Below are 26,006 nucleotides of genomic sequence, written 5' to 3' on the forward strand. Positions count from 1 at the left end.
CGAAGGAAGGGACGCGCAGCTGCCGCCGCCGGCGCCGGAGCCGCGCAGGGAGGGAGGAGGTGCCGCGGCCGCACCGCCCCGCACCGCCCCGCACCCGGAGGTGCCGCCGCTGCCCCGCACCGCCGCCGCCGCACATGGTTTTCTTTGTCCTGCCGCCGCTCCAGTAGCGCGCCCGCTCCGCGCACGCCGCGCTCCCCGCACGCCGCGCTCCGGTCGCTCCTCTCGGGAACCATCTTGCGGGAGCGGGGAAGGAAGGGGTCGGCGGCCCGGGAAGGATGCCCGCCCGGCGGCCCGCGCGCCCGGCCCGCGGAGTTGGTTCGCCGCGGAGGATTAGTTGGGGTTTGGCCGCGGGACGCTGAGAGCCGCGCTGGATCGGAGTTGCCGCACACGCCCGCCCCTCCCGCACCGCCATGAGCCGCGGGCCGGCAGCCCCGCCGAGCCCCCGGACAGCAGGTAATGAACGGGCAGCGCCGGGCGGGGGCTCGGCCGGGCTGCTGCGGGACCCCGCGGGGACAGGGAGGGAGGGCAGCCCGGAGGGGCGGAGGGGCCGCGCTGGCTCCGCGGGCAGGTGCGGGGCCGGTGCAAGTGCCGCGGCGGGGCCGGGCCGTGCCAGCGGTGAGTCAGGCTGCGCTGTCTGGACAGGAAATATTGTAGTCATACATCCCCATGAACGGCAGCACATTCCTGGGTGAGGGAAAAATACTCTTTAGGTCATTCTTTTTCTGTGTGGTTTGTTGGGTTTTTTCTTTAAGCCCGGGGATTGCTGACTTGTTTCATTTCGCGGTGAAAAGGATTAAGCTGCGCTTGGTAACAAGGGGATTTGTAAGGGAAAACGGCCGAAGTGCGAGGAAGGGAACTGTGTTCTCAGAGCTCCGGCTCTGTGCAGGAAAAACCGCGGGGCTCCTCGGGCAGAGCAGCCCGGATAACCCGGTGTGTCCCCAAATGTCACCGTGCCGGCAGACAGTGCTCATCAGCTGCTCGAGTAAGACGTGGGAAGGTCGGGATAAAGGGGAATGAAGAGAGAGTTGCACTTGGCTGGTGTGAGGGAAGGGATGGCTGAGCTGCTCTCCGCCGCTCGAACATCCAGCTTTGGCCACATCGCGCCCGCCGTGCGCATAAAGGCACTTTGTTGTCTGCGCGGATTCCTGTCAGTGCAGAGCAGGGTTGAAGTCCGCACTGCACAGGCACTGAATTTCGTCCTTCTGGGGTAGTGCTGAGTTGTTGCGGATTTTTAAATAAATTTCGCTTTTCGTTCCTTTAGTGTTGTTGAGTGATGTGACTGCTTAGCTGTGGAAAAATAATAGTTGCAGGGAAACTGATAACACTGTGTGTGTGCTGGCGGAGATTGTACTCGCCCCTGTATCACCCTAATTGCTATTTTGTATTTAAGCCTCAATTTTTAAGTAAGGAGACAGGCAGGCCAAGTTCCGTCTCGCCGTTCAAGCCAGTGTTTGGATTTAGGTTATTTTTATGATAGCTCAGGCAGTGGGATTATTTCAAGTTGCTCTTCCATTCGGTTGTGTGTGGTCAGTAATTCCAAGTGAGCTTCGCTCTTGGACGAGCTTTGTCTTTGTACAATAATTCCTTTTTTAGATGTATGTTACGTGGATAATAATCTGCCAGGTTGCTCCGGAGTGATCCTCGGGCAGGCTGCGTTTGGTTCGAGATGTGCCACTTCAGGTGGCACGGCACTGGTTGTGACTGCCGTGCGCGATAGCACGGGAGGAGATTGGACCTGAAAAACCGTGCCTTAAAAGCGATCTGTTGGTTTACATTTGCCATTGGAGCAAACTTCTTAAAAAGATGTTTTCCTCTTTGTAGTGCTTAGGAAAATCAAGCGAATGGGAAACATGGAGCTTCCCTGTGCTGTTTTGTTTGGAAACAGTAAAATAAAGTAATAGCTGACACTGTAAGAAGTTTGGTTGGTTTTTTGTATTGGATTTTCTTTGTAAAAAGAAGGACTGTCTCAGAGAGTTTTGACTTCAGAGAAAAGATGCATTTGAAAAGACAACAACAGCTGAAATTCACTGGGAAAGATTATTTTTAAGCAGGCTGATTGGCAAGGGTAGGAAAGCATTGAGCCTCTTGTTGGACTAATACTGGGCTGCTCTTTAAAGCACATGGCCTTCTTGATCTCTTCAATTTGTGCACTATTCACATATTTTCATTAATTTAGAGAAAGTCGTCACTGAATAATAAATCCATCATTGGGTAATAAATCCAGTGTTTACAAGGTATTTAATTGAGACGAAATGCACCAGCTCAGCTTTCAAATAAGGCAACAGTAATCTAGTAAAATCTGTCTAGAAGTCTGAAAAAGAGTAAAGCTATTTTTAATAATTCATCATAGAAATCTTGTCTGTCAGTAACTTGGGGGCAGACAAATTATTTCAGTGTATTCCAACACTGTGATGTGCAGTCTGAGCCGTGTCTACTCATTTATCAGGAGTTTCACATCCAAGTTTTTAGTACAGTCGAGATAGTGAATGCATATGTTGATTGTCTGGTGATTTTTATCTGGTTTTGAATTGAGAAATTCCTTCCCTTTAACAAAAAAAACCACAACACCCACAGCCCGCTGTCCAAACAGTGTTCTTAATTATTTTTCCCAAATCCAGCAAGAAAACAGTTTCTAGGAAAAATTTTAACTCTTTCTCAAGTGTTGCATTTTAACCCTGTTGGCAGTGTTTTGTTACTGAGCACATTTCCCCTGTATTTTCCAAGAGCAGCGGGGCTGGATCCAAGCTCCAGTTCGGAATTGAACAGCTCTGTGCTTTTTGTGGCTACAGAGGTGGGAGAAGTTTGAGCTGGAGCTGCCTCTGTGTGTTTTGTGTGTGTGTGTGTGTGTGTGTGTGTGCCCAAACATCAGCACACAGCTGGCATCAGCTGAGTATTTGGTGCTTTTGGGCTCAGGGGTCTGTAAAATGAACATTTTCAGTGTTCCCTTCCCTGCCTGGTTTTGTGCCGTTGGGATTTGTGTAAAGGGGGAGCTCAGTGGTTTTGTGTGAAACTGAAATTAAAGCTTTTTATATGGGTGGAGAGCTGAGCTGGCACCCTGGCATAGAAACAGCAGGAACAGGGAAGCTGCTAACACAGTATTAAGGGGGAAAACCTCCATGGAGAAAGGTGGCTTGATGAAAAATAAAAGGTTTATTAGTTTACACAGCAAGGTGTCAAGAATCAGTTATTCTGAGGAAGGCAAAGCTGATGTGGAAAGCTGATCCTAAATACTGACACACTCTTTATTTTTCAAAGAGTTTGCAAGAGCAATTTATGAAATTACTAACCTAAGTTATCAACACTGCTTTGAAGGTGGTAAAAATCGAATGTTCACCCAGCAGGGATCCCAAAAATACTTCAAAAATTAATTAAGAAATCTGCAGTTCTGGAAATTCCCCAGACTGGGCTGTCTGGTTTGAAATCGTGACTCTTCTCCATCTCAAAATCAATGTCGGAACGTATTGGATAATGGCAGTACAAAGATACAGTGTCTGTGCAGCTAATGTTGGAGAAAAAACCCATTTCTTTATGAAATAGAATCTTTCCAAAGAAATATCTGCACTGCAGGGCGGCGAAGCACAGCCAAACAGCACCACCTCATGGACACGGCCTCTGGAGCTGCCGCTTCCAGCGCTCCTGGTTTTGTCTCCTGATTTGTTTCCCTAAAATATACATACATACATACATATGCCTGTGCATAAATACACCGCCGTGCCTTTGGAAATCTGTCACTGCTAGAAAATGTAACTTCTTTTTTTTTTTTTTTTTATTGGTCTTTCAGGCATCTGATGCCAGCTCTGAGAAACTGTTCAACGCTGTCACAAATAAAGGTAAGGCTGCAATTCACATCCCAAACAGATTTATTTTCTTTTTTTCCCCACACGTTTCTTTTCATGGCAATTTCAATGGGAGATGAAATGTAACTTGTCTTGCAGAAATGTCGCAATCAGCTTGTTAGTGCTTTTTATGTTTCTCTGGGTTTCAGACGTGTTCTGTATGCTTGGTAATTGCTTTGCTTAATATAAAATATAGGCTTTAAATAATGCATTGCCTGCCAGGTCAGAATTAATTTAAATAACAATATTAGGGAATAGTTTATTTTACAAATGGCTTTAATTTAAGCTCATTTAAATAACTGTAAGAGTTTTCAAAATGTTTTAACTTGATTGTTACTCATCAGCTCCATGATAGACGTGGAATTATGAATAGCCAATTTGCACTGCTGACAGTAATAACCAGCCAACGTTTAGTATTCACAGGATAATAGTCATAAACCATGGCTTACTGTGCTGTGTGCTTTCTGTAGAGTTAATAAATGATAGAGAGGGCCACATTTAAATATTCAGTATCCCATTAATTTCTTCCAAACAGCAATCCAAAGACAGAGTGGCTAATGATATAACAGTACATTAAGGGAAAACTTGCCCTAAATCAGCACCCGTGAGCTGCCGTGCAGAGCTGGGCCTGGAGCAGTGTTATTAGAAAAGCTTTGGGGATCCTTTGAGCTTAATTCTCATTTTTGGTTTGGTTGGTGTTTTTGCAAGGAGGGTGGAGAGAGCAGCTCCAGGCATGAGTTGCACAAACAAGTATAATTCAAAGCCTTGAAAACGTGTCTGGTTTTTACCCCAGTGTCCTGCTTTTCTCCGGCAGCACATGGGAACTGCCTGGAAAAGGGTGAGCTTCCGGCTGTAAAGCCGGGGTTTTATCTCACTGGGGTTTGGAACACTCGAGTCGGTTTGCACTGGAAGAGGCAGATTTGATTCGTTTGGAATTCAGGTCTGTTTTGTTGGCCAGGTGTGGATTTCCTCAGTATTTGCCCTGTGTGCTTCTCCCCGGGTTTGGTTTGTTACTCCGGTGAGTCATTCCCGTGTTTTTCTGTGCCTTTTAATTCCACGAAGCTGTGGTGGTTTAACCAGGGACAGAATGTGACCCCGTTACCTTTGGGATTCCCATGCTGATCCGCTGCTGCTTCTGAAGGCTTCTGCTGCATATTGAATTATACCTGGATTTAATTGCGTTACGGATCCATAGTCCTGTTTTTCATGCATTAGCATCCGTTGGAAGTACAGTCTGGATTATTTCTGTGGTCTAACCAGGTTATCTCACTTGGCAAGCTGATTTATCCTTTGTGATTAATGGCATTTACAGGTTCCCCCGGCCCCTCTGGAGGCTGAGAATAGGTGGCACAGCCATTAGAAGGGAAGAGCTGCGTGTCTGGAGTGACCCCAGGCCCCCAAACTACATGTGACTGCATCTTTATTTTGCTAATTTGCTGTAAAAAGCTTTGGCATTTGAGCAGCCCTTTCTTGGGGCTGGGCCAGGGCAGGAGGAGCGGCGGTGAATCCGCATTCCTGGCGCAGGCCTGTAACCAGGGTGAGTGGGGGGCTCCTCTCCTCCCCAGGAGGTGACTGATGAAGAGTAGGCCCCTCTTCCTCTTCCTTTGGTTTTCTTTTTTGACTCAAACACATTTCCCACATTCTTATTGCTGTTTACTTACGGAGCTTGATTCGTGGCATCCCTTTGGATGTGAATACCCATGCTTGACAGGGAGCCTTTTCTTCCGAGGTACTTTTCTTTGGTGATTTAGTTCCCTTGAAAGGATTAGGGTTTCTTTGTGTAGCCTAAAATCAACATGGGCTTTTCGAAGCTTTGCTTGGGAAACCGTACACAAATAAGCTTTTTAGTTGATGGTAGATTATTCCTTTGCCCCTTATTTCCATCAAAATGGCATCTTTCTTTTCTCCTCCTGAGTTTCCCCTTAAAGCCATATGCTAATTCCTGTTGGTAACATGAATGACAAGGGAGGAATCAATGCATATCCAGGTGCGGCCAAACTAGGCTGGCTGGTATTTTCTTTTTTTTTTTTTTCCACCCTCTTTTTTTCTATTTTTCCACTGGGAGAAAGAGATTAAGGGAAAAGAGAACGGAAAAAGCATAGGGGACAGTTTTGTCAAAGGGATTAGCATTCAGACTACTAAATATCAGGAAAAGAACCTCAGAAAAGCTCCCCTGTTTGGAGATAATGTCAGTAATTGCTGGCAGGCAGGTGCTGGGCTCTCTCCCGTGCTGGGGAGGTTGTTCCTGCTCTGCTGGCCCTGGGGAGCTGCCGAGTGCCCGGGGGCTGTCAGTTTGATATATTCCAAGTTCAAGTTCCCTCTCCGCAGCTCAGGCTGTTTGCTTCCAAGCCAGTTCTTCCCCACTGTGTTGTCCACATCTGCTTTTGCCAAAAGCAATAAAAGTCACTCGTAAGAAAGGTCAGATTTGCATGGGGTAAATCATGGTGAAACCTTCCAAGCTGGGCAGGCTGGCAGGGTCCAGCCTTCTGTGTCCATGGCCACTCCTCCTGGATGTCCCAGAGCCACCTGTGTCTCACACACTGCTTGGGTTTCTCTTGTCTTTTTATTATTATTATTATTATTATTATTATTATTATTATTTAGAATTATTTATTACTGAAGTAGCAGAAATTACAGAAGTAATGTATTTATGGAGCAGGTACAAATGCTGAAGCATTTTAGATCTTGTGTATACATTTTGTCCCCTTTCTGTCATTTCACTGTGGATTTCAAGGCTTAAGATGTGCTCGGGCTCAAGGAGTGATGGATTAGTGTGGATGTGTAATGTGGAACAGTCCCTTCCTCAGAAACCCTAAGAATTAAAAAAATCTAGAGCAAAGTGAAATCCCTCCCAACCCTCCCTTGAAGAGCTGGTAAAACCCCTTGAGAAGTCTCTCAGCTCCCATTTAGGACTTGGCTGCCGTTGAAGCTGAATGGGAAGGTGCATCTCTGAATCCAGAAGGGTCCTGTGAGCTTTGGGGGTCAGCAAGTGGATGTTGGGGTGCCTCAGGGTTGGGACATGTGTCTGGGCTGTGGGGCTCTCCTGTCACCTCCACGCTGCCACCATTCCCAGAGGTCCCCAGCCCTCGGTGTGCCTGCAGCAGGGCTGGGAATTTGGGAGGGAGGTGGCTTGGTCCCCAGAGCAGGAGCTGCTGTAGTGCTCCCTGGTCGTGAATCAGAGCCCTGCACCCCACAGCTCCGGCAGGAACACCTTGTAATGCCTAAATCATCCGGGAATGGTTCCCATGGGAAGGCAGGTGGCTGTGCCAGGAGGTGAGCACCCAAGGGTCTGAGCCCTTGGGAATGCTTGACAAAGGAGCTGTCAACGTCTGAATAAATGAGCTGGAGAAGGGCTGGCAGAGGAGAGCATCCCCCGCCTGCAGCTCCCACTCTCCCTCCCTGCGGGATGGCCCTTCCAGTTTGGGATTGCTGCTTGTAGTCTGTGTGTCTTTGAAGGAGCAGAACTGCCCCATACCCTCTGAGCGTTTCACCTCAGCACCATTAATCCCAGCCAAAGTACAGGGTTTGTTGAGAATTTTTGTAACATGACTTCTCAGCATAATTAAATTCCATTATCTCTCAATAATTTAAATACACACATCTGAAGCTGCAGAACAGGCAGCTCCTACTATGACTGTGTGGTTCATTTATGTTAACTCCCTCCTACGTAGCCTTGGAAAACAGCTTTTCCTGAAGGGAGAAATGAGTCCCAAAGTGGTGAAGTTTTCCTTTGTGCTGTATATTGAAGTTTGCCTTTGATCAGAAGCACAATTGGGCTGTTAGAGCTTTTTATGTTCAAATTGTTTACAGGATGTTCATGTAAACTTTATGAATCCTTCTGCTGCGTGGCACCACCAGCTGTCAGGGAAATATTTATACTCTCAGCTGGAGGTAGATCAAGGCATCTGGGTTAGGAGGCTTCACTGGTGGCTGAAATACCAGTCAGATCAAGCCCTGACTTTTTAGGTGGTTCTACAGCAATATCCTGCCCTAGAAAAAACAGGCGTGTTGTTGTTCCTCCCCTTGGCTGGCTGTGGTGAAGCATTTCATTGAGGATCCTCTACAACATCTGTTTCTGTAAACAAGCAGGGAGCTAAAGTTGGCAATTCCTTCCCTGCTGATCCATTCAAAGGATCCTTGGCTGTGGAGAGGTGCTCTCACTCTTAAGTAAACCATTCCCACGGCATCTCGAGTTGGATGTAAGTGCAGCCAGTGCTACACAGGCAGCACATGTGCACATGGTCAGTGTGCCAGAGGGTGGGCTGGGGCTGCCTGCCTCCTTTCCAGGGTTTGGAGGAATCCACAGGACATCCTCACTCACTTGGGCTGTGTTCTCAGCCTCAGTGCAATTTTTAGGGTGGCTGCTGTCTGCGTATGTTGGCTCTCCCTGCTGCCTCCTCTCACTGAAATGCCTCTTCCTCCCTTGCTCTCGGAGCTCTGGAGCAACCCCAGCATTGCAGGGAAGCAGCCCCAGGCCAGCAAACCTCGGGGACTGCTGAATCATCCCAGCAGCTCTGCAGATGTCTGCTTTTGTGGCAGTTCTGATGGCTCAGTCCCCACAAGTGACACCCTGACAGCGACTTCTCGCCTTTCCGGCAGAGGCTTCCCTGGTGGCTTTGAATCACTGGGTTTGGTTGGTTTGTGGGTTTCAAATGTCTTTTCAGTATTTTCCATGTGGAAGTTCAGTGTCCCATTAGGGAGAGGCTGAGCACTGGAAAAAGCTGTGGGTTTGGAGAGCCTGAATTTCTGGTACCCCTGAGTTAGACTAGAAGAGCTGCTGGGTCACTTCACTCCAACTTCCGAGTGAAGCAGACAGAAAGGTCGATAAATGTCTAGAGATGGTGCTTTGTTCTGCTTGACAAAAGACCGAGGCAGCTATTCCTGTGCCAGGAAGGCTTTATCTGAGCAAGGAATTTGTTCCATAACATCCTTTATGGCTGCATCTCCTGAGCACAAACCACTCCTCTCCAGCCCTACTCCTTCCCTGTGCCCTCCTTGTCTATGGGCTGGTGGATTTTTGGCTGGACCAGGTGAGCTGTGGGATGCCAGAGCTGTGGGATCTCCATGCTGGGAGGTGCCAGAGCTGTGGGATCCCAGTGCTGTTCTGTAGCTGCAGGAGAAGGTCTCTGAATAATGGGATGTACCCACAGGGGCAGGTGAAAGTCCAAGGTAGCCTCTTCCAAAATGTTCCAGATTCTTAAATCATGAAACTTATGAAACAGGAACTTTCAAGGCTTCAGTGGTAACTTTTAAGTCAGCAATTGAAAACAAAAGCAGAAAGCAGCCAGCATAGTACGAGCACCTTTAGGCATTGGCTTTTCTTAACCAAAATAGCAGAGGGAGAAGTTGGAAATGTTGTTCTGGGCATCCCTGTGCCTTAGGACTGGTATCAAATACCCTTTGTGGGCACTTGGTGATCACATGCCCCCAAGAGTTCATTTAAGGCTGTGGATTTTTGCAAGGTCAAGCTATTCCAGTCTAGGTAGCAAAATGGCAATATTTACCAACATAACTATATCTTAATGTGGAGGGAATATTTGTTTTGTAGATTAGGCTATATTTGATCTTCTCAAAAAAGACATCAGTGTTGGGCTGTAAAATTGTGCTAGTTGGTTCAAAATAAGGTGGAAAAATTCTTGGGGTAGGAGTGTTTTGGTGACAAAGATCCTGCCTTGCCATACCTGTGGTTGGGGGAGTCCAGGCTGGAGGCTGCTGTGAGATTTGGTAAATGGAGCATCCTGCAGACCTCCCATATCTGGCCTGCTGTTAGTCTCTCCCTTGTAATAAAATGTTATTTTCTCTGAAAATGTATGTTTATTTAACTAGGTCTCTTTTTGCTTCACAATCTGGATTCCATTCAGTCAGTTACCACTCCAATTAACTAACAATTATTTAACATTAACAGTAATTACAGACGCCAGTTAAGCGCCTACAGATGTCAACTGTTAGCTTTGTACCTAATCACTCAATGAAATGGAGAAAGTTCAACAAACATCAATTAGCCAAGCAATTAGTATGAGGTAGGAAAGAGCATGTTATCGTGTGTGAGCTGATTCAATTTATTTTATTTTGTCAGTAAAACACACACAGGCAGACAAGCAGCAATAAGTTGCTGAGATTAGATAAAGCTGTATTGTTTTGCTGCTTATACAAGGGGTTTTTTTCCCTTCTATTCCCTCCCTTACATAACTTCAATGTGCTTTGCCAGGCGTTTGTTATCTTATCAAATGCATTTCATTTCCATTGGAAAAGCACAGCAATGTCACAGCAGAGAGGCCACGTTTACAGCAGGTGGTGTCACCTTAGCAGAGCCACTCCTGCCAGCAGGCTCAGCCTGGGAGTGCCTTTAACCCGGGTTTAACCCAGGTTTAGCCAGGAATTAAGCCAAGGACCACATGGACAGCATGCTGGGGTTGTAGATAATGCTGGACAATGTGAGTTCCTGCTCTGGATTTGTCATTTAGTGGCAGTGCTGGATGGACTCCACTGCAGACACCTTGATGATCCCACAAAGTGAGGTGTTATTTTATGTTGCTTGGGGTGTAAGAGGACCAAAGAGCTTCCTGCAAGGCAGTGGGAGCACCCAGGGCCAGGCTGGCCCAGCTGGATGGAGGAACAGCCAGCACAGGGCATTCCCAAGAACGTGCCACTGTCACCTCCAGCTCTCATAGGGAGCAGCAGTGCTATTCCAGTATCCACTGAATATTGTGGAGTGTTGTGCCCTGTGTGGCTTGAAAATAAAATAAAATTAAAAAAAAATACTAGGAATGAGCCATAAGTTAACTTTACCTTCAGAAGGAAGCAGTTGATTCCCAGCCACCATCCAAGCTGCACCACCAGCCTCTCTCCTAAGATGATTTAAGTCAGGGGAGGTGTGCAGAATGTGCTCAGGGTGTGGGTATGGAGCTCACAGGGTGCCTGGGCTTCCCAAACACCCAACTGTGCCACCAACCCTCTGGGTCACCTCCTGAGCCCTTCTTCCATAGGATCTAAAGCCTCCTCACTTGGCACAATCACACAGCCTGTGCAAGGGCTGTAAGACAGCTACTGTTGATTAAAAAAAAAAAAAAAAAAAGCACCTCAAAATACCCTACATCCTACAGTCTTGACACTCTGGATGTCAGTAGGAGTTTTGCAGGGATGTCTACATGAATTGTGGGGAATTTTTTTTTCCTTTTTAGTTGTTTTTTTAATAAAGTCTTAAAAGGTGCTTAAAACCAAAGCAAAGTGGGTTTTTTTTTAATTCCAGCTCTCAACTGTCCCCCAAACAAGAATGTCTTTTGCCTTCAAAAAGGTTGGGCAGGGTTTGGAGCAACCTGGTCTGGTGGAAGTGTCCTTGTCCACGGCAGGGGGTGGAATGAGATGAGCTTTAAGGTCCCTTCCAACCCAAATCATTCCATTCTTATTCACCATGCTGACTTACTTTAAATGTTTCTCCACATGAAATGATCCCACAAAATGAGATGTTATTTTATCATGCAGACTGCCCACAAAAGCCCATGAAGTTCTATGAATTAGTCGTTGTTTTCCAAAGTGTGGGAATAGGCTGGGAGAACCACAGGCAGAGCTCACTGTTGGTTTCCAAAATCTCAGCTTTTTTTTTCCTCTAGAAAAACACAGAGTCTGAACATGTGAAGAAACTCTTCAGTGTATGACCTGAGTGCAATAATATTTGTCTGAGTAGGCAGAAAAACTGAAACTGAGCTTCCCAGTGAGAGCTGCCACGTTCATTCTGGTGGCAAAGATGACTTTGTGAAGGATGAGACTGTAATCTGGTGAATTTTTAGCTTTCTCATGGCTCAGCACAGATTGTCCAAAAGAAAAGGCAGGGCCTGGTCATGAAGGGGTGCTGTGAATCTCGAGAGAAGGAGGGAGTTGTGAGAGGGCAGTTCTGGGCTCAGGGCTGAGTAAACAGACCCTGATTCGTCCTGGTTTAGGCTTCAGCTCAGTGTTGTGCTTCCCTGCTCCACTCGCTTCAAACTCTTGTTCACACCCAGCATTCACTCGAGTGCTCTGCTGGATGAGAGCCACAGGAATAAACCCTGGGGACCCTCAGCCACCCCTTTTGCTGTCCCTGTCCCCAGCAGGTCCCACTCTTTTCCCCCACCTGGGTTGTGCCCTGGCTGTGGGTACCAGAGTTGAGTGGTGTGAGCTGAGTGATTTCTCACCAGGAACCCAAACACAGCAGGAAAAAAAAAAAAGGGATAAATTTGCAGCTGAGTTGCAGGATCAGCCCAGGATCAGGACATGGCTTCACCTGCCATTGCCACTTGTCCTGGAGGTGTCCAAGGCATCCAGTTACTCATTGTAACAGAAGCTATTTGCCAAGCTGGATGTGACTGCCTGAGAGGCCTCAAGTGTGTGTCTGAAAGGGCTTTGCACAAGGTTCAAGTGGTTTAAAAAAGCCAATATCAGTGTATACTTAAAAAGTGGCAAACAGAGGAGCAGATAAACGGATTGAAGTGCCCTCTAGAGCAGTTAATGGGTTGATGTGCACGTGCTGGGGGGTGAGGCAGGAGCTGGCAATGGGGCTCCTTCTGTGATTATCACAGAATTGTAGAACCCCAGAATGGGTTGGGTTAGCTTAGGAAAGACCTTAAATCTCATCTCATTCCCACTCCCTGGCACAGGCAGGGACACCTTCCACTGTCCCAGGCTGCTCCAAGCCCTGTCCAGCCTGGTCTTGGACACTGCCAGGGATCCAGGGGCAGCCACAGCTTCTCTGGGCACCCTGGGCCAGGGCCTGCCCACCCTCACAGGGAACAATTTCTAAGCCAAAAATATTGTTCTCAAGAAACCTTTTTCTTTTCTTTTTTTTTTTTTTTTTTGTTTTGGTTTTTTTTTGTTTTTTGGGTTTTTTTGGAACTGGAGACCTTGACTTGATAAAGGCTGTTCAGAGTGGAGCCAGGAGACAGTTGACAAGTCCAGCAGCACAAGACCCAAACCCCACCAGAGCTGTGTCAATGCAGCAGATTTCCCCTGGCACTTGAAATCCTGGCTCCAGGCTCACTCCCTGACCTCTCCAGAGCCCCTGATTTATTCCAATCTCCTGTTCACAGTCAGAGGATCTCCCCAAACCTCCTGTTCCCCCCCTCACTTGTAGTGATTCAGAAGTCATGCACAGCATGGGCCAAAGCACCTCAGCCCCCATGGGAACCTTGCTCTGGGTCCCATCATACTCTGAGGGTCCTTCATGGGCTTTCACAGATGTTGTGGGGTCTGGAGGACCAGGGCCACCTGGGTCAGCTCAGGCCTTGCTCAGGGAGATGGGGAAAAACCTGGGGAGAGGGATGAGGTGAAAGTGCTCCCACAGCCATTTGCTGCAGATTCCAAATATTTCAAGTTAGTGGGCACTTTTGGAAATTGGAGGCAAAGGAATCTGAGTGGCTTGTAATAGGAAACAGCTGCTGCAGAGCAAGCTGGGTCCTGAGGAAAAACGACTCCATGGAAATGGGTCTGCCGAGTAATAAAGCCACAAATAAATACTTAGTTCATTTACTAGGTTGTTAGTCCCATAAGCATTGAAACTTCATTTGTTAAGAGAAGCAGCGTTTAAGAATCAGAAGCAGATGAGCAGAGGCCTGGTTTAGCTGCTGCTGGCTGGGTTTATTGCCAGGGGCTCTGTGCCTGGGGCTTGTGCAGCTTCCAGCAGGTGTGGGAGCTGCTTGGGGATCTCAGCACCAGTTTGTTCCATCCTGTGATAATAACTGGTGTGTTTTTTCTTCTCCCCTTCCTCTTGTTGCAGAGATAAATGATTATTAAAATCTGACTTTGGCAGTTTTTCAGTGCCAGGCAGGACCTGCTGCCCCTGGGGAGGGTTGGGAAGCTGTGCCAGGAGCACAGTGCCTGCTGTGCATCTCAGCCCCAAGGGTGGGTCAGCTTTGGAACTTCAAATACCAGCTCTCCTGGCACCCTGGGGTAGCACAAAGAGAGTGTTGTCATTAAGGGAATTGCTCTCCCAAGGCAGTTGATCCTCAGTGTTTTTTGGTTAGGGAGGCAGGGAGACACTTCAGGCTGTGATAGAAGGAAAGTCTGATGCTGAGCTTGTGACACTTCCTGAAAGAAAACTGCTGGAATCTTTCCTCTTCCATCTGATTGCATCTAGAAGAGGTTCTTTAAGTACTCCTGATGCTCTTCCTGAGGGCTGATCAGGTCTTACATAGTTTTCATGTGGAAGAAATGGGGTGAACTCCTGGGCTTTCACCTCACCTCTCCATCAGGAAAGGCAGAGGAATGATCGTGGTCCTCATTCTGGTCTTCATTCATTGCCAGAAGTTCAGCCTTGTGTTTCCAACTCCAGTCAAGTGGGTGTTGATTTAAGGTGAGGATTGTTGCTGTATGAATAAACAGCCTCCAGAGCCTTTGGGATCTGGGAAAGATTTACCATGTGGGTGGAAAGATGGAAAGCAGTCAGGGTTTTGGAAGGAGCAGCGAGGAAGGGTTGTGCCAGGTTCTCTAAACACATTCAGGGGTGAGAGCATGCTCAGGAGCAACCCTAACAGTCCTGAACACCAGGTTCAGCCTTTCACCATGCCAGGAGAAATCCCATGGCTGCACCAGATGCATTTAAAGCAGAACACTCCAGCCAGAGTAATTTTGAAGATGTGGTTCTTGAGCAGCCAGCTCATTATAACCCAGTTTGCATTGAACAGTCATATCTGGCTGCAGATGGGTGAACAACCCTTGGAATACACCAGCAACTATCTGGAGTGGTCAGGGATTAACTCACACTGGTGCCTGGGATGTCCCTGTGCAAGAGAGGTGTTCTGTCATCTGCCACAGCCATGAGCAGACAGCTCCCTGGGACCTGCTCAGTCCAGGCTCCAAGAGAAACCACAACCTTATCCTTGACCGCTTAAAGGGTAAAGCAAAACCAGCTGGCTCTATGGATTGAATTAGCAAACTCTTGTTTCTGTGTTGCAAAGGTCATTTTTCTTGTCTTACAGCTTTTTTCCATGCTGTGGTCAGTGTTCCTTCCTAAAACTTGGCTGTTGTACCTCCTCTTGTATTTTCTCAGTGATTCCTCTAGATATGCCCAAATTAGTGACCTGTGAATTTGCACTTGGAGGGTGCTTATCTTACAGAGGGTTTTCCTGTATGTGAATCTGCATAAATATTTTACAAAAATAAATATGTTCCTAAAGTGACCCTCTGGAAGTGTCCAAGGCCAGGTTGGATAGGTCTCAGAGCCAGCTGGTCTAGTGGAAGGTGTCCCATGGCAGGGTGGTTGGAATGGGATGAGCTCTGAAGGCTTTTCCAACCCAAACCATTGCATGATTCTGTGATTCTTTAAAAGATCATGGCCAAATGCTGCCAGGTCCTCAGGTGCTGTGTGCAGTTCTGTGACACAGACAGGCTGTGATGTCGAGTTTGAGTGGATAAAGCCCAGTTTGATCAGTCAGACAGGTCAGAACCACTTCCCACAGCGTGAGGAGCACGATGGGGGCTGAGGGTGTTCTCTGCAGGGTCCTGTGCAGTGCTAGGGGTGTTTGGGGCGCCATGGGTGTGGCACCAGCCCACTGACCTGGCCCAGGGACACCAAGTGACACCCACAGAGCAGGAGGGAGGATTTATGTCCCACCCTGGTGCTCCTCAGGCCACTGCATGCCTTGGCCATGCTCTGAGCTGCCTCAGGGGGTGATGAGTCTCCACTGAGCTGCTTTTCCATCTGCTCTGTATCTGATGCTAACTCTTATCACTTTATGGACCACCTTTGGCCCTGTTTGCACAGCCCCTCACTCTGTGCACACCAGGCCCACGGCCAGGACCTGGGGGAATGGCTGTAATACAATTAAATGGTGATAACAATCATCTGGCAAGCTGTTCCACTTGTCTGGAAAGGGCTGGGCAATATGTGCATGTGGGACAAGTCTGTGCATCTTTCAAATTAATAAAAAAATTGAGTTTGTCGACAATGCAGCCTGCAGTAAATTAACACCTCGCTTAAATAGCTAGCTGACAACTTGAAGTGGGGGGTGGTGTTCTAATACTTAAGCTGGTTTTCTCTGTCTTCACATGCCCTGTCCAGCATCTCCTCTTACTCAAATAACCTAATTGCACTCCAGCCTTTCAACAGCACATCAGCCTTGCTGCCAACACGGTTGTTCACCTCAAGGCCTCATTATGTTTTGCCACTACATCAGGGGCCAAAAATAACTTGACAATACCTTCTCGATACGCAGGTCTCTCAGTGACAAACAAATAATTGGGTGAAGCAAACCCTGAGCACAGTGAGCTGCCACAGCCTGCTGTGTGCACAGCCCCTGGTGACAGCAGCCACCACGTCTGGTGTCACAGCAGCTCTCCAGAGAGGGCTGGGACACAGGGGACAGCTTGGGGATGGTGTACAGGGGTCTCATCAGCAGCCTGGGACAAGGCACTGTCATTTTTCTGCAGGTAGAGGGCTGGAGACATGGAACATAGACTAACAAAGGTATTAGAAAAAATAATAATTAAAGAATTATTTTTTCTCACACAATGTTATCTGAGAGGGTCTGTTTGTGGGTGTACCAGGAATTGAGCCATCTTCACCTTTTAGTCTGATACTATAATTAATTTAAAGTTGGTTGCTGTGCATACTTAAAAATTAGATTAGCCAATAACTTCTCTCTAATGATAGTTTTGGTTGTTCTGGCAGCTTACACAAAAGCAATGAAACCTCTTGTGTCTGGAGTGTGTTAATGAGTCCTGAGAAGGCAGTGATGGCTGTGCCAGGGTCCCCAAAAGTGAGGTGTGGTCCCTGTCCTGCAGTCCTTTGGATCTGCTGGGCTGTGCCAACACCCAGCACCCCCTGGCAGAGGAGCACAGTCACACAGCCTCGGGGAGAGTTAGGGACTGCCCTTCCCCATGGCATCACAGCCCCAGCACTGCTCTGCTCGTCCTTCTGGCACACCCCAAATCCCCCAGGGCTCTGGGGTGTCCTGGGAGCTGCAGGAAAATGCACTGCAGCCTGGAGTTCATGGCTGTGTTTGACAGGACAAGGGAAAATGGCTTTAAGCTGAAGGGAGGACAGGGTTAGATGGGATATTGGGAGGGAATTGTTCCCTGTGAGGGTGGGCAGGCCCTGGCACAGGGTGCCCAGAGAAGCTGTGACTGCCCCTGCATCCCTGGCAGTGTCCAAGGCCAGGCTGGTTGGGAATTGGAGCAACCTGGGATAGCAGAAGGTGTCCCTGCCATGGCAGGGGTGGAATGAGATGAGCTTCACAGATCCTTCCAACCCAAACCATTCTGAGATTCTGTGAGTAGCTGATGTTGCTAATCCTGTGTGATTTAGTGGGTGTGATAAAACAGAGTGGATGCATTCAACTACAGACTCTGTAACTCCGTATTTCCTGCAATTACTCCTTTTTTAACATTTACCTTTTTTGTGCTAGTGAGTGAGTAGCCAGTGGGGATTTTCAGCCAGGTCAGTGCCAGTGTGTGCCCAGGTGGCAATGAGGATGTTCCTGCTCTGTTCCTGTGTTTGTTTGCTGTGCTCAGGCAGCCACTGTTGGTAAGCAGAGCGTGGGGAAGAGAGGGAGAAGCAGCATTGTGATGTTACTGGAAGTGATTCAAAAAGATGCTACGGGGGGATGTTACTTGTTTTGGCAACGAATCTGTAACATTTTTGTGCAATGTTTTATGATTCTTCTGCTGCTAGCAGTTAGAATGAGGAGTGGCCAAAAAAAAAAAATCAGGGCAGTTATGGAAACTTCAAAGCTCAGGGATCAACCTAGTTTGTGGGTAAAAGTCTGCTTTTGGAATTTATGTGTTCACGTTGCTTATTTTAGTAAACATATTATGGATAAAGTAATTTCCAAATGCAAACAGGAGGCAGGGAATAGGATTCTGTCTTTGAGATGATTTTTCAGGAAATGGTAAACAGACTTAGAAGTCTCCATATGAATATTTACGTTTTATTTGCTTTCCTTTGGCTAACCATGGAACTTAAGCACTGTTTAAAACCCAGAGTTTATCACTGGGCTTTCATTTTCTCTCTGCAACTTAAACTTTGCCCTCTGTAGATGGAGAGAATCCATTCTGTTGGACTGTGGTTTTAATATGGAAAAAGCATGCAGAGAACTTGCTCTGACAGGCAGAAGGTAAATGATTTCCCTACATCTCAGGCAGGTTAGATTTTTTTTTTTAAAAAGGAAAAAAATTGCTTATACTCTATTTACCTTTCCCCCTGAGGAGTAAATGGGAGGTGCAGGCACCACATACTTTTTGACATGGTGTGTTTGGAGTTTTCTCTTCTTGCAACAACAACACATCAGCCAGGAGCAAATTTCCTGAGGGTGGTTTGGGGATGGACGTGCTGAACCTTGCCTTGTCAACAGGCACATTCCTGGGATTTCATGCACCAGCAGATGTGGTGTGAAATGGTAGCTTCACGGAGCAATAATTCACGTTGTATTGTGGAGATCAGCAGCAAACAGCGGCAGGATGAGAGCTGCTCGTGTTTAAGTACAGAACTTGAAAGGTTGGAATGAGTCCAGAGGAGGCCATGAAGATGCTCCAAGGGCTGGAACTGCTCTGCTGTGAGGAGAGGCTAGAGAGTTGGGGTTGTTGGAGAAGAAAAGGCTCTGGGATGACCTTATTGTGGCGTTTCAGTGCCTAAAGGGTTCCAGGAGAGCTGGAGAGGGACAAGGGATGGAGTGACAGGACACAGGAAATGGCTTCCCAGTAACAGAGACAGGGTTAGATGGGAGATTGGGAAGGAATCCTTCCCTGTGAGGGTGGGGAGGCCCTGGGATGGAATTCCCAGAGAAGCTGTGGCTGCCCCTGGATCCCTGGCAGTGTCCAAGGCCTGGCAGGACAGGGCTTGGAGCAGCCTGGGACATTGGAAGGTGTCCCTGCCATGGCAGGGGGTGGCACTGGGTGAGCTTTGAGGTCCCTTCCAACCCAAGCCACTCCATGATTCCATGGTAAACTTTCAAATCCCATTTTCTCAAATATAAAAATAATTGCAGATCGAGGCATCCCTTGGAGAGCTGCAATTAGTTCTGAGAACAAAAGGCTTTGCAGTTCTACACCGTTACAATCATGTTCTTTAAAAGGTAAACCAAAATTACAGAGCCTCCTTTTCTCCCTGAGCATCTGCAGGAATGCAGTTTCAGGTACATATATCTATGTATGTTTTTAATAATGCTCCCTCGTCTGACATGGTGTCTTGCCAAAAACGAAATCATTAATGAACTCCACAGGGGATTTATGCAGATCCAAAGCTGCTCATTACATCTATTTTTAAGTCTGTTGCTGCACCGAGGGCAAGGGGAATTTGTTGGAACCTGTAGCGTTAAAACTTGTAATTTTGTTTGCTAACACTTGCAGGAGATTACAGATGTGATCCCAGGCCCTTTGAAGTCAAGGGGAGCAGGGGGATCATTAGCATAGGGATTATCCCTGTTTCTCTAACGCAATACTCCCAGGGAAAAGCTCCCTGTGTCCATCTCCTCCCACCTGGGGAATGCACACGGCAGGGATGGTGTGTGGGGAGTTCTTTCCAAACTGTGGCTTTTCCAGAGGATGGAAATGTGGCCTCTGGTGTGTCTGTGAAGTCTAATTGTCCATAAAGTCTGAAAATCCATGAAATGCACAAAGTCTGGAACTGTGTAATTTTAAGAGTAGTCTAAAAACTTATTCTTTGAGCCAGGGTGACTGGATGACTCCTTCTGTGTATGTTGGGTAACATCCATGTCAGACACTGAGTATTCTCCAAAAAAAGTGTTCTCAGAGGCCTCTGGTGTTAGCATTTTGTCTGGGAAGCTCTCTGCTCTGGGATTCTGGCTACACAAACATAACTTCTGCAAGCAGCTGGAGCAATGGTGCATCAGGGCCAAATGCAAGGGCAGGTTTTTGTAGGAAAGAGCCTCTTGTGGCAGCAGGGTGCAGAGATGGAAAAATAACATTGTACATGTCTGCAGGAGCCAAAGGGAGTGTGAGGCTGTCTGCTGGTGTTGGGTTCTCTGCAGGTATTTAATGGGGTTTGCTGCGACATGCTCCTGACTGGAGAGTGGTTCTGGAGCTGACAGACTGTGCTCAAGGCAAATTCTTTTCATTAAAAAGGGATTTAATTAATTAGAGCTGACTGTCGGCTGACAGGTTAATTGATAAGGGAAGTGAGCCCCAGAACCTGGAGGTGAGATTATACAGTGACTTTAAACCTTCACAGTCTCTGATAAAACTCAGGCTCCCCCTGGAATGTCAGAGAAATCTCACTGGCTGTTTTACAGGGCACGGTGCCTGAAAAGATTTGCAAGAAAAGCTGCAGTTTCCTAAAATTCAGTTTTCAAGTAAAGATCTGATCTGGCAAATTTATTCCAGGCTAAGGCTCGTTGAACTGTTTCAGTGGCAGCTTTGCACATTGCTGTGCTCACGTGGAATTGGTTGGGGCTGACGGGGAATTCACGTGGAACTTCCTTAATTGGCTGAAATAAAATTTCCTGCATCTTCTTTTTAACTGCTGAAAGAAGTAATCACTTGCTCCAATAAATAGTAGTTCTGGAGCCACTCTTTTCTAATAATTTGCTTTTTAAAATGGAAATGAGCTTGGGAGTGGGTTTAATGATTGATAGGAAGGTAACTGAGAGAAGAGTGAGATTGAAAATTGAGAAAAAATCTTTCCCAGTGAGGGTGGGCAAGCCCTGGCACTGAGTGCCCAGAGAAGCTGTGGAAATGTCCAAAACCAGGCTGGACAGGGCTTGGAGCAGCCTGGAACAGTGGAAGGTGTCCCTGTCCATGTCAGGAGGGGCACTGGGTGGTTTTCAAGGTCCCTTCCAACCCAGATTATTCTGGGATGCTATGAAATGGTGACACAGGGCTGAGTCCACCCTGGGACCTGCTGACAGGTCTGGGATCAATGAAATTCCTTTCCAAATGCATCTGGTGAGCACAAATGAGAAAAGGGAAAACCTCTGGTAGTTATTCTTTGAGCCATGTGGAAACCATATTTTATAAGGTAGAAAGGTAATAATGAAAATACAAATAATTATAGTAGGGTATGGAAAAATCCAGGTGGAAAACTCTTGATCTCCACCAGAGTCCACTAAAGCTGTACAAGGAGGCTGTGGTGGGTGAAAACCACTCATCCATATTTAGCCCTTTCTGTTTTGTCCAGGTTAGCCCTTAGATCTGGACATTAACCCTTTAATTTGTGGTGTCCAGAGCAGACATAGGCCCAGGCAGGGCTGGGTGATGGTGTGAACATCAGGGGAGTGTTGGCATGGGAGGTCAGAGCAGGGTCAGCTCAGGGGCAGGAGGGAGGGGAAGGTCTGGGCAGGAACATCCCTGTCACTTGTGCTGCTGTAAAACCCTGAGCATAATTTAAATGTGGCTTTTGGCTGTGTTTCTGAGAAAAATCACTGGTGTAAGAAAGGTGTTTCCTGGTAAGCTGAGAGCAGCACATCACTCATCGGATTGCAAGGGAGAAATTTCAGCTGTTCCAAATGAGGTGATTTACACTGGCTAATAATAACTGTAACTGTTCTAGGGGGGTGAGTGCTGAGGATTTGCCACAGTGCTTGTTTTCGTTGGCACACGAATACCTGGCTGTAAGAGCTGAGACGTTCCTGTTACAGCCCTTTCCTCTTGGGTAGAATTAGGTGCATGGATTGCATATATCAGTATAATCAACCCTGCTAAGATGTCAAAACATCGAGTGTCAATCCTATCATAAAATCTAAACCCATCTTGTTTTCCTTTCCCTTTTTCCCCCCCCTGTGCTCCATCTAAAATAAATAACTTGAGAAATAACTGAATGAATATAACCCATTTCTCCAAAGAAAGGAAAATAATTGCCTCCAGACTTCTAACTTACCTGCCAAATTGCATCCTGATGTGAATTGCAATGGACAAATTATAATCTTTTGAGACAAGGGAGGAGATGATGGAGTCTGTAAGTGACCCTTCTCTGGTAGGCACAGTCAGAATGAAGCTAGACTTGGCAAGTGATTTGCACTCCCATCAGGGAAGGTCCCCAGGTCACCCTGGAGAGGCATTAACTGGACACTGTGAGGAGAGCTCCCAGTGGCAGCAGCCCCAGGGCTGGCAGAGTGACACACACCACGAGCTCTGGACCCCACCACTGCAGGGAAAAACCCAAACCAAGCAACCAGAACAAAACAATGGCAATGAAAACACAGCAGAGGAGGAAAATCCAACCAGGGAGTCTCCTGTTTGGGGGATTCATCTTGCAAAGGCCTTTTGCAAGTGATGGAGTAGGCAGGAACCATCAGCGAGATTTGGGCATCTGTCCAGAGGTTTGATATTTGGTGGAGGAGTTGGAGCTGGCTGAAGTTCATTATGTGGCAGAGGGGTGGAATGAGATGATCTTCAGGGGCCCTTCCAACCCAAACCAGTCTGGGATTCCATGATTCCGTGGTTCTGTGTCCCCTGGGCTCAGCCCTGCTCACACGTTGTCACTGTGGGAGGCTCCTCGTGGTTCTTTGTGACTGCAGTGATGCTTTTGTTCCCCAGCCAGTCCTGGGCAGTGTCTTGGTTTAAATCCAGCACTTGGTGTAAATGTGGAGCAATTCAGGACATGCTTTTGTCCTGTCACACAGGTACTGCATGGCTCCCTGTCTGCAGGAATGGCCATGAGAATGCAGAGGATTCCTGGGCAAAGACACAGAGGTTTCCATGATGTGCTTAAGACTTGTCTGCAGCTTTTATCCCATTTTCAGTGTTGGAGTGACTTCTCTGGGCCTGGGGGCACAGCTGAGGGTTTAACTTGCAGGAGGTCCTTACAAAGGGGTGAGGACACTAATGGTGAATGGTGCAGGGTGTAAAGGTTTATTTGGAACTCCAGAAAATACCAGTGAAGAAACAAAACTTCATTTTCAGATGGTGGGAGAGGGTTTTGTGAAAATTGTTTCCACACACCCCACTCAAATCCCCACTTTGTCTGCACACAGGGAACCTGAACTTATCTAAAAAAGCCTTTTGCTGTAAAATCTAAGAACAGATACAAACTCAAGCAGCTGAGTGAAAAAACTCAACAACTTGGAATGTTGTAATTCCCCTCTAGAAAGCATTCTGCTGTGAACCCAACATGAGTGATGGACACAGGAACTTTATTGAATTTAGTGACTTCAGCCATCACAGGAAGTTCAGCACCTGCAGTGGCTGATGGGGTTGAATCCTTCAAGACACATGTAAAAACTAAAATGAAAGACTGTCCTCCTTAATTTGAACCATCTAGATTGCTACTTCCCATATTTGGATGTGTCTCGATATGCACACAGTTTTCTGGCCCTTTCAATGCTGTGATTAGGTCTGATTTTTTTTTTTAGTGACTTCCTAACCTCTCATAGAGAGGTCAAACTGTCTTACAGCCTTTGGTGAAAGTCAAAAACCCTCTGGTATTTTACCACTCACTCAGTGCTGTTGCTGCCTGTGCACTGAGGTCCATTTAGGTGCATCCTCAGAATGTACAGCCAAATTATGTGCTGTCAAAAGGCCTTAGCTGGGTTTGGATGGGGTCAGCAGGCTGAGAGATCCCACACTGGTTGAAGCTGGAAGTCAGAAGCCAAGTGGAGAGTTTTGTACCCAACTTGAGTTACCCAAAAGCAGATCTTGACCTCTGTGCTGTGGTTGGGTGTGTGAATGGTGCTGCCATTGGAGCTCATGCTGCATGCAGAGATTGAGACTGGAAAAATAAAGGAGGGAGTGAATCCTTCCAGCCTTGGCTGTGGGTAGCAGGAGCCACAACGAAAAGGAGGTTGTGTCGCACTGTAAAATGGTTGGATAAAAACAGCACCTCCTGTGTTCATGGCAGATTCTAGGACAGTTGTGATTGGGTTTTTTTTAGCCTCAGGAATGTTAAATGCCATTTGGTAACTTGCTCTGGAAGGTGATAAGAGGACTGCAAGCATTTTCTGAGGGAGACATGAGCTGTAGAGGTTTATTATTAGGATGTAAAGCAATTATTTGTTTGTGTGCTTCCCCTCGCAGGAATTTTTTCTTTTTTGTTTTCTAAATAACACAAGACATCCTTGGCAGCCGAATCCCCACAGTTGTTAATGTCAGATTGTTATCAGATCTGGCAGTGATTGTTTTCTAATAATAAGTATGTTTTTCCCTTGCTGCCTATGTAAGAGTGACAGTTTGCTGCAACTCAAGGCAAGATGAAAAAGAAATTCAGCATTTGCCACTTATATCCCTGAAAACAAATGATCTCCTTAGTGCAGATCGTTTTTTATTATTTATCTGCCTTTTAGTTATCTAAGAAATTATTTCCAAGAAGCAGATGAGAGGCAGGGTTGGAATTCCTCTGCTTTTTAGCTCCTGTTTGGGTCCTATTCGTATTTGGGCTTGACTGATAACTCTCCTCCACTGCTGAGAGAAGAGCTGCTGACACCCTTTTCAGTTCTGGTGCTGCTGAAGGTTTGTTGAGATCTTTTAATTTAATGAGCTTCACAGCAGCCTAGGTCAGTGATCAGTGTCTGCTCTGGGGTAGGAGCCCCACTGTGGGAATCTGCTGGTGAGGCAGCAGTTGCTGTGGTTTGTGTTCTGGCTGGGATTCATCCCTGGGGCTGCCCAGCAGCTGCCCATGGCCTCGGTGGAGGGAGCAGACCAAGAGGGCTAAATCCTCCTCCAGGAGGGCATTGCAAGGGCTCGGAACAGGTTCACATTCCTGATATTTCTCCTTGCCCTCTGCTGAGGAGTGGTGTGTCTCTGCTCGGTCACTCAGGAGCTGAGCTGCGCAAGGAGCTGGGAGAGCTGATCCTCTGCAATTTGCAGCTGTGGGCAGTGACTGCAGCAGCTCTGGGGATCCCAAACCAGCCCATGGCCTTTTCCCTGCTCCAGCCCCTTCCCAAAGCAGAGCCCTGCGATGGCTGGCAGTGCCCCAGGAGTGTCCCCCAGGAGCCCTGGCTGTCACCTCCCGCAGAGCAGGGACAGGAGATGGACCCAGGCAGGATCAGCAGCCTGGGATGTGTCAGGCCAGGGAGAAAGGGCAGTGCTCAGAGCTCCTCTCCTCTGTTATGGCAACACCACAACACAAGCAGGGGTTGATTCCCAAACACGAGGCCACCTCTTTCAGAAAGGGATTAAGTAGCTGAAAGCACTTTTTTAGCCTGGAAGTGATCCGATGTTAAATATAACCCTTTTGGACTGTCTCTTCCCGGGGATTATTTTGGAAAAGCTCTGTGACCCTGGATCAGTGAGCACCCCTTGATGCTGGGTGTATTTACCATCACCAAGAACATTCAGTGAGCACAAGCTGCTGTGAGTTATTTTTTGCCTTATCAGTCTTCATTTTAAGATTACTGGCGAGATCTTCTCGTCTTCTCGACGTGATATTCTTAGCTGGAAGATTAACTGATGTTCAATTTCTAGAGTGATTTTAGTCTTATTAGCGAGAACATTTGGCAGTGTGTACTTTGTTTTAATTTAGTTGTCTGTATTGGAATTTAAAGTCTAGAAGATAGCATGTTCTTCTCTTTTTTAAAAAAATAAAATCCATTTAGTAAGAGTAATTTTATTTTCCTGTGTGGGACAGGAGTTGTTTAGCAAAAAGGAGGCTGTGCATGGTAGCTCAGCCCCAACTCCCAGACTTAATGATTCCTCACTGCAGACTGGTGTGGGAAAAGGCTGTCATCAAGAATCCATTTAAAATTAAAATTCAAGAAAATAGCGCAGGTATTTGTAGGAGGAAGTATATTTTTCTCAATCTGATTTTCTTTGCTGTGTTTTTTGTGTATCAGATATTGCAACCAATAATTATTGCACTTATTTGGGTGAAAGACTCCTCACTGAATAACTTTTACTTTAGTGAGTTGCTCTGTTGTCATTCCTGATATCCAAAATTGGAGTTCTGGAATGGATACCCAGGATTATTTTGGGAGTAGAAAAACTTCCTTCACACTTTCCCCCAAGCTCTTTGACTGTGAGAGTGCTGAGATCTCACCCTTGTGTTGCTGCTGCCAGCAGTGGTGCTTTTCCTTTTGAGTCAGTGTTTAATCCACACTCACTCACACGTGGTGCTGGGGATATTTTGGAGCTGTGCATTGGGTGGATGCTCAAACACTTGGAATGGTGAAGGATCAGGGTGGGAAGTGGGGCCTGTCCTCACACTGTGGAGTGTAGAGGGGATGTTTTGAAAGTAATTTTTTGTTTTTTAATGTTTGGACTCGATGATTTTAGAGGTCTTTTCCAACCTTAGTGAGTCTTTGATTCTGTGGCTCAAAG

General features: G+C 47.0%; 1 protein-coding gene across 9 annotated transcripts in view; it reads left to right on the top strand.

Annotated features, from left to right (window-relative positions):
• AUTS2 (activator of transcription and developmental regulator AUTS2) overlaps nt 1-26,006 on the top strand; it is a 748,905-nt gene that overhangs the window by 676,104 nt on the left and 46,795 nt on the right. For all 9 annotated transcript variants that reach the window (XM_085078805.1, XM_085078808.1, XM_085078806.1 and 6 more), the window contains one exon: nt 3,782-3,830. In XM_085078805.1, coding sequence (XP_084934931.1) covers nt 3,782-3,830 — 49 coding nt within the window. The remainder of the gene's footprint in view (nt 1-3,781; nt 3,831-26,006) is intronic.

The sequence above is a fragment of the Lichenostomus cassidix genome, chromosome 19 (assembly GCF_008360975.1).
Source record: "Lichenostomus cassidix isolate B80296 chromosome 19, HeHo_3.0, whole genome shotgun sequence".
NCBI classification, from domain to species: Eukaryota; Metazoa; Chordata; class Aves; order Passeriformes; family Meliphagidae; genus Lichenostomus; species Lichenostomus cassidix.